This window comes from Manis javanica, chromosome 5, assembly GCF_040802235.1.
Source record: "Manis javanica isolate MJ-LG chromosome 5, MJ_LKY, whole genome shotgun sequence".
NCBI lineage: Eukaryota > Metazoa > Chordata > Mammalia > Pholidota > Manidae > Manis > Manis javanica.
Window position 1 is genome coordinate 54379640 of NC_133160.1, and position 18532 is coordinate 54398171.

The window sequence follows — 18532 nt, forward strand, 5'->3', positions numbered from 1 at the left end:
TTGCTTTTCTATGTGGCCGTTCTTGATTTCTGAGCTCCACTAGCTTTTTTGTGTGTAGCTTGCTTATTTATTTATTTATTCAATTATTAATTAATTAATTGTTTATTATTCTTATTTTTTTTGTGGAGAAGATGAATGTTGGGGCCTATTAGCCCTCCATTTGTTGATTCACACAAGTCCCTTATTCTACAGATGAGGCAAGTGAGGTCCTGGGAGATAAAATGTTTTGCTCAGTAATACACTACAAGTTTGAGACTGGAAATTATATTCTGATTCTTCTTCTGATTGTGCTGAGGTTGTAATTTCATAGGTACCAAAACAACAAATCAGTTTTAAACTGAATATGAAGTTTATTTTTGAACATTTATTTATTTCTTGGTCTTATGTTCTCAAAATATTCTCAGCCTCCTGGTTCATGAATAAAAGTCCTTATTTGAATACAAAATATTAATGTATTCTTATTCTTGCTGAGAAGCCATCATGGGGAGTTACAGAAGTGACAAATAAATTAATTGAGCATGATGGGATTCTAATGAAGTAAATAATTCTTGAAAGTGCTCTATGAAATAGGCGGTTATGTATTTTCAGTATTCAACCCCACATAATTCACATTTTGCTATTTTCATGCATTTATGATTTCTGTGCATTTTAAATTTCTCTTCTCTCTTTCTTTGTAGACAGTATAACCAGAACATTACAAATAATACTGGAAGTTGTACCAGAAGAAGATTGTCATAAATTATGAATTACTGCGTTTGAAATCTTGGCTATTTATCCTTGGTCTTGCCTCTGCCCAAAGGGCTGAAACAAAATACGGACCTTGACTTCATTTCATGAAATCCAAAAGTTTGCAATTTTAGTGATGGACTAAAGGAATCAGTCATTTATATTAATATTATTTAGTGTATTCAAACTGGTTTCTGAGGAGTTTAGTTACAATTCCATGTAGTTAAAGGGGGCTGATATGCAATTATACCCCGAGTTCACATGATTCCTGAGTTCCTGATACCTACTCATCAAGGTTAGAGGGAAAGGTTACGGAATGGACAATTGCTTCTGTGGTTTTTCTCTATAACATATCTTATTGTGGCTAAGAACTTTCAAATTGAAGACTGAGATGTTTTCTGTACATCTGAGTTTTATAAAAATACTTTTTACATACTGTAGATGACTATACTGTGAAAAATACATGTCATCATTATAGATGGAGGAAAGAAAGACATTGTATTTTACATTGGCATTGCATTGCTTCCCTCTAGGTAACAACTTAGATATCACTTATCTTTTAATGGATTATACTTAAATCATTTTAAACAAAGAACAAAGAGGATGCCTAATTTTAATCAGAAGAACTTGTAGGGACTATTGCTTATGAGACAAATCCAGAAATTATGTTTGAGTAAAAATCCTAGAGAATTTATTATGTTAGGATTTTTTTTCCACTCTATCAGGAAGTTCCACAGTTATGTGCCATTTTGTTTTCATGGCAGCCCATTTGCAGGAAAGCATTTAACACCTTTTTTAGAGCAAATAATAGTCAGTTTGGTATTAAATCCTCTTAAGCACAATCACTTGTTTCACTAATAATTTACTCCTTTATAAATGTATCTAAATAAGTACATTTTTAAATCTTCAAATTTCAGTATCCATAGAAGACATCATCAAGAAATCATCAAGAAAGAAAATGCCCAAAATATTATGCCCAACTATAATCATATCTGTATAGTGTTAGGAATTGAGAGCAGTTCTTTTATTTCATGTATTTTTTTACATTATGATGAATTTTGACAGTCTGTACATTTCCTTTATATATTTTATATTCTGTTAAAAATATCTCTTTGAATCAAACTGTCCAGATCAATTAGGAAAAGGCATATGTTTACATAAAAATTGAGGAAGAAATGTCACTGCTAAATAAGATTTACAACTGATATTTCTAAAACATTTCTACTTCTATATCTAGACCGTGTCAGTAATTTCCTCACCTTAAGTATCATTCAACTTGCAAAAGAGATAACTGATAACAAATTCACTGAAAAAGGAGAAGCTTTCATGATGTGTTATTCAGATGTCATTATACTGAATTTATAAAATATTCTGACATTTCAGATGAGTAATATAATGATGAAATTTGTTTACTACTATTTATACACATCTAAGATGAAACAGTCACAGCCAGAGTATGTTTCATCCTTTAATTTTTAAAACAAGAACTTTTGAAAGAATAACACTCATTAAAATCATTAGCAGTGGATACAGAGTTCATAGAAACTGACCAAAGTAAATGATTGATGATTTATAATTTGAGGCAGTTCCAGTTCACTAATTTCAGTTTTTACTCTTGATAACATTTAATATATATCTGAGATTGACATTTTTTTTTCAGCCAAACCTAGTGTTTAGGTCTTTAAATACATAATCATACAAAATCCTTCCTCTTTCTCTTACCATATGGTTTTCAAAATTTGATCCTGTAGTCTCTACTTCCTGTATCTATTCATCCACATTGCTCCCCACTATACTGTTTTGAGAGTTAAAAATATGTTTCCTTTATATCCCTGCTTTTTAAAAGTTGGCCTGTAAAATCTAAACCAGCAAACTCTTCTTGAGTTTTTTCTTATTTAATGAAAAATGTGGTGAAGTCTTATGGAGAGGTTTGTGTAGCTCTTGACTGTTCCTGAAGTTTAATATGCTTGTATTAACTGTGGCAGATAGGTCTCCTCATTTTATTTACTTGTTTATTTTTTATTCTAACATCTCTTTAAATATATCATTGTACAAGCTAATTAGAATACATATTATTTTTTGCATCATTTTCAAAAATGACTTTTGCATTGTTAAATTGATAATGCCATTATAATACCATTTTAACCAAACAGAAAGTCACTCAGTAATGTTTTTAAAAGACGAGGAAGATCAAGCTATACTTCAACATATTTTTGAGATATATCAATGCAAGACACAGGGTTTCTGTCATCAGGGGATCAATATTCATAATTTTTATTCAGAACTGTATCATGTCAAGCAGATTCTATTTTGAAAAACTCTCCTGCACACTTTTATATATATGTATATTTTTATATTAAGTGAAAAAATTTTCTCATGTATTTAGAATTACATATACTTTATACATATATATATAAACTATTACTTGTGATATACTTATACCAGTGTGCATATTATATTATGAGTTTATATACATACTATGAGTTTATTATAGCACAAAAAGTAAAAGTGGACAATACAATTTTAGATAACTAATATACTATTTTCAAATGTAGTACACTTTTGGGGTATACATAAAGTCTCAAGTATTTAATTGTGAATTAAACAGATGTAGTAAAGATTCCAAAAGTTAAAACAATTTAATTTTAAAAATGGATTGATTCTCCTTTCACAATAATGAATAATTCAGAAAATGTTTAAAACCCATTTTTTTAAATACTATGTTATTTTCCTTAGATCAAATGAAGAAAACTGGACTATTATAAATGGTGCATTTAGTCACCTGGAAATAGATCCTGTTTTTGTCTTTCTTTAGGAGATTAAAGATTTGTCCTAGAAAAGATGGCTGACTTCAGAACCAAATGTAAACATTAGGAGTGTGCCCTGGACACACATGCATCTGTGCTTATACTATATTTTGCCCACTCTGCTGGCACAAAGCTAGGAAAGATTATTTGGTTACATTAATGACATATGGCAGTATCTCTAACACTAAAATATGCACATTTCAAGGTTGCCCTATGTGTCCGGTAAAATTGTTTCCGCAATTGCTATTTGATATATATCAACAGATGGTTAACCTGTGTATAATTACCAAACTTAAGGGAATTCATCATGAACTGTAATCAGTCTTCAGGAAACTCATTATTTTGTCATTATTTAGATGAGTGCAATGCTAACCAAGAAAGGGAGCATCCTTGACCTATACAGGCATAGCTTGGAGATAATTGAAGGTTGGTTCCAGACCACTGCAATGAAGTGAATATTGCAATAAAGTGAGTCAGATGAATTTTTGGTTTCCCAGTGCATATAAAAGTTATGTTTGCACTATACTATAGCCTATCAGATATGCAACAGCATTATGTCTAAAAGAAGTACGTACATTAATTAAAAAATACTTTATTGTTAAAGAATTTTAGCCATCATCTGAGTTGTCAGCAAGTCAATATCACTGATCACAGATCACCATGACAAATATAATAATGAAAAAGTTTGAAACGCTGTAAGAATTACCAAAATGTGACATAAGGAGTGAGCAAATGCTGTTGGAAAACTGGCACTGATAGATTTGCTAAAATCAGGACTGCCACAAACCTTGCAGAGTTATGTCTTTTGCAGCAGTGACCATATTTGTAAAAAAGGCAGCATCTGAAAAGTGCAATACAGTGAAGCACAACAAAACAGGTATGCCTGTAGTTGATTTCTTATAATTGAGATACAGGTTATAAAAAGATAAAAATCTGAAGATAAGAGTACCAGGAAATGAAGGTAGTATGTGAATAGAGGTAACAAATTTTGGTGTAATTTATAATGCAGTGTAGTAGCATAGAGAAAATATAGTATAAAAAATTAAAAATTGTCCACTGTGCATAGCTGGATATCCCAAGAAGCCAATGAAATGTAGGCTTCAGAGCCCCTCATTTAGACATACTCCTTCCAAGGTCCTGTCCCTAATTTTGCATTAAGTACTTTAAAATGATTTTCTTGAAGGAGATCAGCAAAATTGTATATACTTCTGGCCTTAGAAAATCTGCATGTATCCCTGTAAGATAAAATAACTCGCAATACTTTTGCTATTAGAACAAAGCATGGGCTATTTGTAGGGCATATTTTTAAATAATAAAATAGTGAGTTAATTGAAGTATCTCTACAAAAATGTGATTTATAAGAAGAGTTTCACTTTTGACATTTTATATGTCAGTTCTAAGTGATGGAAAGACAATGAATGGAATTTTAATTGTAGCTCTTTTTCTTAGTTTGGAAAGAAATATAGAGAGATTTGGGATTTGAGTACAGTTGAGTCAAGGAATTGGTCTTGACTTAAATGTGATCTTGCTTCATTTTATCCTGCATGGTATGCTGTAGGTTGGTGCTGATGATGTTTACAGAGTTACATTTTACTTTCCTAACCATTCAAAGTCCAGAATTAAGACATGGCATTATATAACTGACAAGAAGCTTGTGGTGGATGTAAATTAGAGTAGATAAGTCATCTTGACAGCTCCTGTTTACATTATTTATATAAGGTAAAAGAACTATTACCTAAAAATGTATTTTAGTTTAATTTCCCTGTAAACAGTATTTTTAATCCACTTCAATGTATGTGTAATACCTAAAAGTATAACTTTTAGGCAGTATTAGTACTGTACTTAAAAATATCTTTTAATAGTCAGTTTTGGAGATAATCCTTTATGTTGCATTTTCAAATCAGCTAGTGTCTAAAAATAAATGCTTGGTCTATTTTTGGATCTGTTACAGATTCACAAAGATACACATCATGGTCTCACAGAAAACTCATCAGTTTTCCTTATGTTGTGAGATACTGTTCTTTTGATTTAGACTTCATAAGGATATTAATTTGATTCTTTTGATCCATTTCTGTTTTCTTTGAATGAATCAATGACTTCCCTTGTTTTATGTTTTATATGTTGACATGAAATCCTCAAGACAGGAATGAATCTTATTTTGAATTTTTACAATTATCTGGATATTCTTGTTGTGAATCACTTTGGTTTACTTCCTTGAGAGTCCCCACCCTCTTTGTTTGTGTCACCATTGGCTTTAAAGTATCACTGGAGTATGGTTACAGTCTCCAAATAGTCATCTGTTACATGTGTATATTTCAACTAGTTGGATCAAGGTACATTTGTGGTATCAATAACTGCCTTAGTGGTTTTATAGATAACAATTCTCTCAAGAAACTATGGAGCATTAGGCATATGAGAGCCATGGAGATAGATGCACTGAACGTACTTTCTTCCCTCTGCATACATACTACTGATTTTTTTTTAAAGTATGACTTTCAAGTGAATTAATTTATTGGTTAGAAGGCTTCCTTGCTGAGACTTATTACCTCTTATTAAACCTCTCAAGGCCATGCTGAAAGCTAGAAAAGAAAAGATTAATGCAGAGTTATGTCTTTTGCAGCAGTGACTGTATTTGAGCACTTCATGCAGCAGGGTATTTTGCACAGCATCTCGTAGGAAAGCATACTAGGCCTTTGGATATCACATCTTATAATTGGTTGGGTTGTGAGTGGCCAGACTTAAATGAGGATTCTGAGGTTCAGCCTCACTTACTCCTTCTAATTAACATTCTTCAGCTCATAGTTGGAAGCTCATTCATATCACACTGGAAAGCAATGTAATGTGGTTCCCTGGTTCTGGGTTTGAATTTCCTTATTTCAAAAAATTTCTGAATTATTTTTTTCCTAGAATTTCTCCTTTATTCCAAATTTCCATTTACTAATATAATATAAAGAATACTCTGTTAAAGTAGAAAAACTCTTTGGAGAAATAAAACACAATTTCAAATGAATGTATGCTTAGAATAGAAATGATCTACATTAAACTACTGTGTATATTAATGATTTCAAACACTACCATGTAGCACTTTTTAATTATTCTAGAAGCAAGAGCAATATAAGTAGCTATAGTTATCACATATAGCACAAGAATCCACCAAAATTTTAAGTACTTTGGGATTATTTCAATCCAGACCCCCTTGGGGAAATATTTCACCTAATAGTTTCCCTTGTGAAAGTTATTACTAGAATAATAAGTCTGGAACTGAACTGTTGATACTGACATTTTGAAAACCAGATTCTTCTGTTGACATTACCATGTTCAGAGAGTGGTATATTGCTTTACTCTTTTAGGATAATGGTTATTTTGAACACAGGCATTGGCTCCAGATTCTCTTTGTAAATGGATTTCAGTACAATAGTAATGAGTTTTCAGTGGTACCTCTCAACATTTTGAGAACTTTGCAAACATAAACATCAGATGTATTAAGAGTGCATTGCATATAGTACCATAAAATACACTGTCTTCTCTCCATGTCATATTGGTGAACAAACATGGAACTGTGTTTTACTGATGCTGAACTGTGGCTGCCTTTGGTTTTGTAATAAGCACAAGTCAGAAAAAGGCAAGATGAATGACCTCTTGTACTGAATGCTTGGTAAACTTAATTTGTCCTACTTTTCTGACAAAGATTTAACTCAAGGTTTCATACAGTTTAGTTTTTACAGTGGCATAGATGGTAGTGATGCACTGGCAGAGATGGTTTTTAGGTATTGATTCAGAATACATTTTATGATGAGTCTTTCATGTGTTTTTTATTATATGTATATCTGTATTGTACTTTGTAAAAATGAGCTTAATGAGCTTTGTGTTAAAATCTGACCTAGTAACAGTAAGTTCTTTTTCAATTATCATGGGGTAGAACAATCTGTATGTGCATTGGTGTGTTCATATTAAAATGTTATTAGGTACTATATATGAATGTATATTTAAGTGCCTTTATATTCTATGGCAGTGTCAATAATACGCCAATGGAATCCATTTAGCCCAGTGAGAAAGTCATAGGTTACTCTGGAGATTGTGCTGGTGGCTATCTTTCTGATCTTTGCTTAAATTGTAATTTATAGACCAGCTACATCCCTTAACTTGGATCTGGAATGCATTTGTCTTGACCTTGTACCATTCCCCTAAATGGAGTGTGGGAGAACAGTGGGCTTCGCCTGGGGATCTAAAATGCAGGAACAGAGGAAGAAAAAGTCTCAATGTCTTAAATGGTCCTCATCTGTGGTGGGGCAAAGGAGTTTGTGTGTCTTTTATACAAATTTCACACAGTGTCTTATAGTAATAAATTCTTAAAGAGAAAAATTCCTTTTCTGCATCTACATTCCAACTGTATTAGGAGGACTAGGATATTTAACTATGAGAATATTAATGGTGCAAAGGGACTTTCATTTGTGCATTGTGTTGTGTTTCTTAGTTTTTTCTGGCACTGATGCCTAGACCAGCATGTGATATGTGAAATTAAATGTATTTTTCTACAGCTTAATGATTTCCCTCTGGAGAGAGTTCTGGTACAGCAATCACATTGCCAGATGGTGTTTATGGGCTATTTGTGTAAATGGTAAGACACTATGAAATAAGTGTTCCTTCATCTGATGGAAACTCTTGACACATGTGTTTTTGTATGGAATAAATTTGGGGGCAATATGATGTCACTCAATTCTGCATTGGATTTAATTCTATATTTATGCATATAATACCTGTCATTCCTCTAGTTGCTTCAAACTTTGTATCTATGTTTTTTGTACATATTTTTACTTGAAAATATTTTAAATGGAAATTAATAAACATTTGATAGTTTACATAATAAATATCATGTTTTGCTTTTTAGTCATTGTTTTTCTAGCAGTGGACATGCCATTAAATTGAAGGCCTTGGTTTTAATGATTACATTTACCTATCACTGATTCTGTGAATTTGTTAGAGTATCCCACTTAACATCAATTTCCTATACTAGAAACTGAAAGTGATGACAGATTCTGTAAACATGGTAGATTCTTCCTCCTCGTGGCCTACATCCTTCTGTCCTCTGGTCCAAAATATCTAGCAATTTCCCTCCTCTATTTTCACCTATCCTACTTCATTCTTCTCATTTCTTGTCTCTTAACAAAAGTCTCATCTCTTGTCCAACTCTAATTCAGCCTTCACACATTTCCCCAGAATCTTCTTTCTGAAGCAAAAATATGATAAACATCTTCAATAATTCCACATTTATTTATTTTCTCCAGATGGATAACATTTACACTCCTTTATGTCACACTACAGACTTCCATAATCTGCCACCTTTGTTTCTCCACTTACAAATGACCACTTTCCACACTCCCTGAAGTTGTATTAAATGTCTTTTCAGTAGTATAACAAAGAAAAAATGTCATTATTTAATTTGACACACTGCAGATTCTTACAGGAATTGTATTTTCCTCTCACATTCCTGTCTTGTACTCCCCACATGCAAACTTCCACCCAGCATTCAGAACTGAGTTCAAAAGTCACCTCTTCCGGAAACCTCTACCGAGCTAGTTCAGGACCGACCCCAGAATATCTTCACCGTCTTGGGTATACCTCTTCTGTAGAACTCATTGTACACCATTGGAGTTGATTTACCTGACTCCTTTCTCTGCCTGGATCTGCCACTGTTGTCTTTCACTGACTAAAACATAGTAAGCACTCAGTTAATACTTATTAAATTCATAAATTCAATAAATGAACGAATGAACAAATTACTTTTACTCATTAGGTTTCATGATAAGCTTTTATTAGAAGTGGTTTTTATTACCTCTAAATTTAAGCAATCCATTAGATTCTCTGGAAAGAATATTTCTGTGCAATGCCTTGCCTTCAGAGGGTAAGAAAACTGCCCAGGGAGTTTCGTTCTCTCCTCCCTCCCCTCCCTGCTACCTCTCCTCTTCTCCTCTTTCTCTTTCTCCACTCTTCCTTCCACCCCCAGTTCATGTAGGCAGGTGGGACTTGATGAAGACAATGAACAGTCAAATATCCTACTTTGAACTCTTCCTGGGAAAAGACATTTAGGTTCCTATATTTTTGATAAGGTATCTTTTTCATAATAATAACTTGATAAAAGTAACAGTCTGACATGTAGAGCAGAAGGTAACCCAAATTTTTGATGACCCAACTTCTCTTTGAAATAGACATAGGAGATTAAGTAGTACTTTTCCCTGGTTAAATGTTTTGGGAGGAAACAACAACAAAAAAACTCTAATGACTTTGACATCTGTTAAATTTAAATGATTTTGAAAAGAAATGCAGACCATGTGGTATGTAGATACACTTACTTTAAACTTACTGAACATGTCTGGAAATGTGTATAATGAAAATAAATAGCAAATATTTGATAATACAAAATGGCTAATAATTTTGTTTTTAATCTGTAGGCTGTTTAACATGCTGGTTTAGGCTCACAGAGGCTTTTGCAACTGAATTCTCTAATAATTCTCTACTTGAATCTTAAGGCTATGTCTAATTTCTAAAGACAAGATGATGATGTGTGCTGGGATGGGGCAGGCAGTCCATGTGTGACTGTACTGCTGCTTTGCCTCCATATGCCCTAAAAATAATATTTGCAGACTTCCTAGAGATCTGACTTTGAAGGTCAGGTCTTTATAACCATCTTACTGTTTTTTAGTCTCAAGCTTAAGAACACTTAGTCACCAGCAGGCATTGGTTAAAACTTTGATGTAAAAATATTTGATGTTTGAAAGAATTCAGAAATAAAATATAATCAGGATTCAATACCCCTTAAATTTTTAGCTTTGAAGATTTGTTAATGTCTGAAAGATACGAAACAGGATTTCAAAGATGTTAATTCAGGTTAAATACTATAAAAATAGAAATACCCTTTAGCCATAATATAACAACTTATTAAGTATAAATGAGTATAACCCTAAGAAATGTGTGAGCAAGTCAATTATTTTCCTCTCCTTTCAATTTTTCTTAAAAATAAACTGATCTTATTTTTGTAATAGTAACTAACATTGTAATTATATAACATGTCATTATTGCCATCATGTAATCCATTTCCTAAAATTTAGCGATACATAAAAACTTCTTTCATGTTCTGAATTCTGCCTTAAACTTCTGTTTACTTCTTACTCCCAAATTGCCATATTCCTTTCAGAATTTATTACTCAAGGAGCTAAAGTCAAACTTTAATTATTCATTCAACGAACATTCACTAAGCTCCTCCCCTATGCCAAGAAACACAGTGGGCGCTAGAGATACAACAGTTAACAGTATCATCTTGCTTCATGGACTTGGGGAATTAGATATTTTTTATTAACTGTTCAAATGTAATGTTAAAAATTAGGATAAGTCCCAGGTGTGTAAGAATACCCAGACATGATCTGGTCTGGGAAGTTGAGGAGGGCTTTCCTGAGGATATAATATGAATTGATATTGAAGGATGGATGCACATCAACTGTGGAGGTAGAATGAGGAGTGTTGAAGGCAAAGTGGACTGTGAAATAAAGGCCCTGAGCCAGAAAAAGCAAGACTTGTTTAAGGAAATAAACACAAGACTTGTGCAGCTAGAGCATAAAAACACATAATGCATCTCTAGAGAGGAGCAATTGTAGAGGACTTAGAAGTCAATGTTCAAGATTTTGGTCTTCACCCAGTACAATGGAGATGGCACAGGCCAGTGAAATTCACACATAATATGAACACTGAACTCTATCAAAATTTCAAATCTTACTCTCTCCTAAAATCTCTGAATAGAATTCTTTCAAATAATAAATAATAATTTCCATTTTGCATCTTTTTTTATTATTGTTATATCTTACCCAGTTGGTTCACACTGCCAAAAGTGTTTATAAACTACAATAGGCTTAAAATATATATTTTGAAAAAAAAGTACTTGCAGAAATATGGCCAACGAATGAGCAAAATCTGTTTTTCCAGAAGTGTTATTGTCTCTCCTTAGCATGTTTTCCCTCCTCTTTTCCAAGTTAGATTCTATCTGATCTACACTGTTGAACATTCACCAACTATCATCTCTAGGATGGTTTGTGATTTATTTTTGAGAAATGTTCTTCTGATGCTATAATTTTTTAACCTAGTCTTAACTTCTAAAATTTATTTTTTGCCCAAATGAAAACATTAAACAAAAGCTATCTTGCATGACATAAAATTAACAGAAGTAAAAGAATCCTTCATTTGACTAATGGCTTCATGTGAAAAATGCCAATACCCTAAAATTATGTGAGGTTTTTTTGAGTTCTGTAGAAATACAGAGAATGAATTTTTAGTTTTTTCCCCACTCTTCATAATTCACGATGGATGAGAAAAGTTTCTCTGAGCAAGATAACAAGAATTTTATTTAAGGAATTAGGGAAATATATTAAGAAAAATTATTTGAAATTATTTAAAGAACGCTTCCTTGGAAAACAGAATTTTCTGATATAGTGCCCACTCCCAGCTTTATTGAGGTATAATTGACAAATTACACTGTGTAAGTTTAATGTGTACAATGTGATGATTTGATATATGTGTGCATTATGAAATGATTAAGGCTAGTTAACACATTTATCACCTCACATAGTTCCCCCTTTTTTTTGTGGTGATAACATTGGAGGTTTACTCTTTTCAAGTGACTTTCTAAGAAACTTTCAAAAAGCAAGTTTCAAATGAACATTTTCATTTTCTATTCATCTGTCATCAAACACTTAGGTTGTAATTTTAGCTGTTGTGGATAGTGCCACAATGTCCGTGGAAACGCAGCTGTCTCCTCAGGACCCTGACTTTCTCTCCTCTGGGTATATACCCAGAAGTGGGATTGTGGATCATATGGTAGCTCTATTTTTAATTTTTCTGGGAGCCTCCACACTCTCTCCCATTGCAGCTGCACCAATTTACATTCCCTCTAACAATGCAAGGCACCCTTTATCCACATCTCATCAATACTTATCTTTTGTCTAATTGATAATAGCCATTCTAGTAGCTTATTTTCATGTATTTGTTGGCCATCTGTATATCTTTTTGGAAAATGCTTATTCAGATCATCTGCCCATTTTTAAAATGTATTTTGTTTTGTTTGCTATTGAATTTTAGGAGTTCCTTGTATATATTTGACTAATCCCTAATCAAATATAAGGTCAAAAAATATTTTCTCCTATAGGTTGTCTTTTCTATTTTTTTATTGTTTATTTTGCTGTTCAGAAGTATTTTAGTCTAATTTAGTCCCTCTTATTCAGTTTCATTTTGTCATTTGTATTCTCTGTGTCATCTACAAAATCATCATTGCAAAGACCAATGTCAAGAATTTTCTGTACATTTTCTTCTAGGAGTTTTATGGTTTCAGGTTTTACATTTTGGTTTTTAATCCATTTTGAGTTAATTTTTATAGTGGTGTAAGTAAGTACAATGGGTCCAATTCAATTCTTCTGCATGTGATGTTTCAGTTTTCTCAGTACCATTTATTGAAGACTGCCCTTTCACTATTGAGTTTTCTAGGTTCCATGTCAAATTCTAGTTGAATGTACATGCAAGGGTTTATTTCTGGGCTCTTGATTTGTCCCATTGATCCATGTGTCTGTTCATATGTCAGTACCACACTTAGATCACTATAGCTTTGTAATATAGGTTGAAATCAGGAAGTATGATGCGTCCACTTTGTTCTTTTTTCTAAGATTGCCTTGGTTATTCAAGAACTTCTGTGATTCCATAGATATTATAGGATTTTTTTCTATTTCTGTGAAAAATGTCATGTGGATTTTTATTGTAATTGAATTGAATCTATAGATCATTTGGGTTGTATGGACATGTGATAGTGGTAAGTCTCCTCATCCATGAACATGAGATACCTTTTCATTTGTCTTCTTCGGTTTCATTCAAAAGCATTGTCTTTCACTTTTCAATATACAGATCTTTCACCTCCTTGGTTAAATTTATTCCTAAAAGTATTTTATTGCTTTTGATGTTATGAAACAAGGAGTTTCTTTAGTTATTTTTAAGACAGTTTGTTGTTAGTGTATAGAAATATAACTGAATTTTGCATGTCAATTGTGTCTCCTGAAACTTTATTGAATTTGTTTACTTGTTCTAAAGTTTTTTCTGTGTGTGGAGTATTTAGAGTTTACTAACCATATGATCATATTACCTGCAAACAAAGATAATTTTACTTCCTCCTTTCTGATTTAGATTCTTTTTATTTATTTTTCTTGCCTAATTATTCTGGCTAGGATTTCCAGTGCTATGTGAGAGTGGGTGATCTTGTCTTGTTCCTGGTCTTAGAAAAGCTTTCAAGTTTTCACCATAGTATGATAGTTATTTGTCATATATGGCCTGTATTATATTTAGATATATTCCTTCTATCCCTAATTTGTTGAGTCTTTAATCATGAAATGATGTTCTCTTTTGTCAAATGCTTTTTCTGATCTTTTGAGAAGATTATATTATTTTTATCTTTCATTTTGTTAAAGTGCTATATAATGTTTATTGATTTGTATACATTGTACCATCTTTACATCCCAGGAATAAATCCCACTTGGTGATTGCATATGATCCTTTTAATGTGCTATTAAAATTCGGTTGCTAGTATTTTGTTGAGAATTTTTAAATCTATGTTCATCAGGCTGGGCTTCCCTCTTGGATGGTGCTACTGGCTGAACTCTGTGTTCAGGTTGGACCACAGGCTGGGATCTCTGATTGAGCAGTCCACTTGTCTGTGTTCCACTATTGGGCAAGATCTCTTGGCTGGAATCCCTGGATGAGCAGGCCTGCCAGCTGTACTTTGCAGCTGGGTGGTGTTGGAGGCTGTGCCTCAATGTCAGGCAAGGTTGCTATTTGGGCTCCGGCAGACAGGGCCATAGGTTATGCTCTATGATTGAGTGGGGGTGCTGGCTAGGCTTGCAACCTACTACAAGCCACAGGATGTACTCAGCAATTGGGCAGTACCATAGGCTAGCTCCAAGGTTGTCTGCGGTCACTCTTTGGGTTCCCTTGCAGACAGGGTTGGAGGCTTGCTTTGCAGTTGGGCAGGGCTACTGGCTTGACTGCCTGAACAGGGTTATAAGATGGGCCACACAGCTTCTCAGGATATCTGGCTAGGCTTGATAAGTGTTTGGATGGGGCAGCTGACGTTTTCCCCACCCAGGAGGAGGGCCATAGCATGTGATCTGCAGTTTCCCAAGGTACTGGCCAGACAGAAGATTTGAGTTTGAGTTTTTTCTCTTGATTAGAGGAGATGTATAAACTCAGGCATTGAATAGAAAAGGCCACTACATGAAAGAATAAAGCTTAGTAGAGTCACACAGAGACACAAAGATAAGAAATGAGGAGGGAATATGTCATGGTTTCCTGTGGCTTTCCAGCTCCATGTCTGGAGCCCTTTCTGAGACCAAACTGCATCCCTGACAAATGGTTGTTCAAGACATGGCTATATCCTTATCATATTCCTTCTTTTGTTTCAATTACTTGAATTGATTTCTGTTACTTGCATCCAAAATAGTCCATAAAATAATATAATATATAATGTATAATAAATATATCACAAGCTTGTTAAGGCTGAAACACGCTTGTTAAGGCTGAAAATTGTGTATTTGAGTGCCTCTGAGGTCAGAAGATAATACAAAAATCATTGTTTGGCATCTTTTCACTTATCACATACCTGAAACCACAAAGCCCAAATGGCTTGTCAACTTGAACAAAATATGAGAAATAGAGGATGTCATCAATGGAAGTATTCTGAAACTACAGTATGTCGTGTCATCACCCAAAACAGGCATCCATCTAGACACAATAAGTCTAAGTAGATGTCCACTTCCATTTCAGTTTTCCTTCCTCACTACATTTCCTACCCAGGTCATGCCAGCTTACCCAATGGGGCTCTGCTTTGGTATTTTTATACTCTCTCCAATAGAAAATCGTAAAGTCACATCATCTTCAACTGCCAATTTTCTTAATTCATTTAATCAAAAAATATTTGTTGAGTAATTGATGTTCTCCATGCACCATTCTTAAGTTACCTTGTGGATACAAAATGCAAAAGATATATTTTCTGATCCCAAAGGTTCATTTCTATGCACAGTACTCCTAAATAAGATAGGTGGGGGAGGAGAGGAGATCTTTTTCTCCCTTGGCTGCTATTTACTTCAACGTAGAAAGAACAATGTTAGTAAAACAGCCTTAGCCTCATTCTAGAGGAGTGGGTCTTAATCTTAGTGGTAAGTTTGGAAGGGAAAAGATAATTATGTGTCTTCTCTCCTGGGAGCCACCTTGATCACAGAGGGCATTAATTCTGCTGTGCTGCCCTATCTTTTAAGTTTTATAGTGTTAGAGAACTGTGGGAAGAGGTATGAAATAGTACAACACTGCCTGAAGTGGGCTGGGAAAATATTTCTAACCCTAGAGTTCAATATTGGAAAGCCCACTTGCCTGTAACTATGAATCACTTTCTCCTTTATAGCTGTGTCAGCAGTAAATGTGATTTTTGTGCTCCTGTCTGCCTTATAGTTTTGACTTACATCTTAATTGGATTATAATTCAAATGGGGAAGAGAAGTAATATTTACAAACCTCCCTAAGTATATTAAAATATGTGTCTTGAATCCTCTTCTCTCACCTGAGTTCCTACCCATAATCTAAAGATCAGAGGAGGTATCTGGATGAAATTTTGACTACTTCAAATTTGTCACATCATAAATAGAAATGTACTCTAATCTCCAATGACCTCAATTTTTGTGTATTTTCTATCCTTGACTTTACTTAGACTTAACTCTAATGAACCAAAAGCATAGTTTGCTTTAAATACATGCCTTTTCTCAAATTGTAAACCACACACACATCATCCAAAATCAACCTCTAGAACCACTTGACCATATCTTCCAAATGATTAAGCCCAATACTTATCCTTTAGTACATTTAAAGTTGTAATACAGAGTTTCAAGTTAATCACATACTGTATTAAATTGTGTGCTCTTTAGGCTTATTATAGATTCTTTATCAAAGTTGTATTACTTGAGTTCTAAGAACTGAAGAATCATGGTACATTTCCCATCTCATAAAATTCATTGTTAATCATACAGTAGATACAAAATAAATATTTAATGACTGATTGACTTATAAATAAAACAAAGTAATTGTCTTCACCTAACAGCTGGTTTAATTTAATAGTCTGAAATTTAAGAGTGATCTGATAATCAGAATATCTTCTCTGACCTCTTTGACTTTCCCCTGTTGCTCTAGGCAAGCTATTCTAGTTATTTTGGAATCATTTTCTTAGTCAAAAAATGGAAACCATATTTGTCATCTGTCTTATTCATAGAGTGGTGAGGAGTATCTGAGTCAATGCAAAGCACATGGCTAATACAAAGTTTAATAAAAATGATAAATAACATCTATTACAAAGTTGAGCCACTGCTCAATTTCTTCTGCCCTTTGATTCAATATTCTCTTACTGAAATCTGAGAGTTTTAATTTGAGAAAGCACTTTACTAATAATCATAGACTTTCTACATTAACCTTTACTTATCATTAGGCACACCTGGGTGATATCAAATCATTCTCTTAAGGAAATCAATATATCACTATAAGTGCATAAAGAAACATCTGGTAATGGAACTTCAGGAAAGGGAAACCTGGGTCTGAAAGAACTAACAACTACCTGCAAACAAGATGCCTTTGTGAAGAATCTAGAACCTAGGGGTGAGGCTGAATCATCCCCGTAGACTGCCCCCCACCACACATACACAGAAGAAAAACCACATTTGAAGGGTAAGACAAATGGTTTCATTTTGACTGCATCTCCCTTCCTCCAGGCCAGCATAACCCACATCTAAGGGTCCCCCAACCTATGATTTCTCTAGTGGGAAGAGGAGAGCCCAAAGTGGATATTGTTTCCCCAGCATTCCAGGAAGCTTCCTAGGGGACCCACTTAGGTATTACCAAATGGGATCACTGAGGGAATCAGCTACAGATGAAGAAGGGGATCAGGCTCACAGTAACAGGCATGCAGACCTTGGCTGTCTTCCTTCCAGCAGCAGAGTCTGACTGTATTACAGCCAGCTGCCCTGCGCATATGCAGATGCACCTAGTGGCCCTGTCTGGCTATGGAGCTTGGTGGGCAGTTCTGCCCAGTTTGGGTCCAAAGCCAGTGGGCTGTTCCAGTTGCAGATCCCATCCTGTTACCCCACTCAGATAGTGAAGCAATTCCAGTCCAGTGCTGTACAGAGAGGCTAGGGACCCTGGGAATTTTAGTCACAATTACAGGTAACAAAGTTTAACTCTAAGCAGATTCCAAAAATGTCCCTTGGGTCCCTGTACAAGTGAATGGATGAATGGTTTTGAGGAAGCAGAATTCCCAGAGACTGTACTAACTCCCAAAATTTCCTGTAGACACACACACACACCACATACATACAGACATGAGCACAAAGCATAAATAAAGAAATTGGAAGACTAGGAAAAGTGACATGCACTCTTTTATCTTAGTGATAAGATAAAAATGACTAATGCTTAGCAAATATATATTATGTGCCTTTGGCACTGTTCTAAGCACTAACTACCGACTCATTTAATCCTCATGACAGCTTTATAAGTTCCACACTCTTAGTAAGAAACTGAGGCAAATTAGAGTCAAATAGTTTGTCCAATGTAACACAGCAAGTGTCTGGAATATTTTACATGTCTTTAAATACAAGCATTTAAAAATTATTCCTATTCTCCAGCCACCAAATGTTTTATTTTCAGTCTGTCCATAAGTATTGAAATATATTTGCTTACTGGGCAAAAGCAGAAGAAACTGCCTCCAGTAGGAGAATGGATGATGAATATTACTGGTTCTTTAGGATATCCACAGGCCATAGGCACACTGTTGTGTATCTGGTCAGCACCATACCTAGCTGTGGGGAGATGTTAAGAGTGGAAGTATTTTTGGGAGGTTCTCTCATCACTGGAACATCCTGTTAAATAGAAAGGCATTACTAATTT

General features: G+C 34.2%; 1 protein-coding gene across 2 annotated transcripts in view; it reads left to right on the forward strand.

Moving 5' to 3' along the window:
• Positions 1 to 18532, forward strand: part of SLC7A11 (solute carrier family 7 member 11) — an 85259-nt gene that overhangs the window by 65074 nt on the left and 1653 nt on the right. The window contains exon 12 of one of the 2 annotated variants that reach the window (XM_017648722.3): positions 678 to 2786. The exons of the other annotated variant lie outside the window; for it this stretch is intronic. Within the exon in view, the coding sequence (XP_017504211.1) occupies positions 678 to 745 (68 nt within the window). The 3' untranslated portion in view covers positions 746 to 2786. Of the gene's footprint in view, positions 1 to 677; positions 2787 to 18532 lie in introns of those variants that run through there. 2 annotated transcript variants of the gene reach the window in all.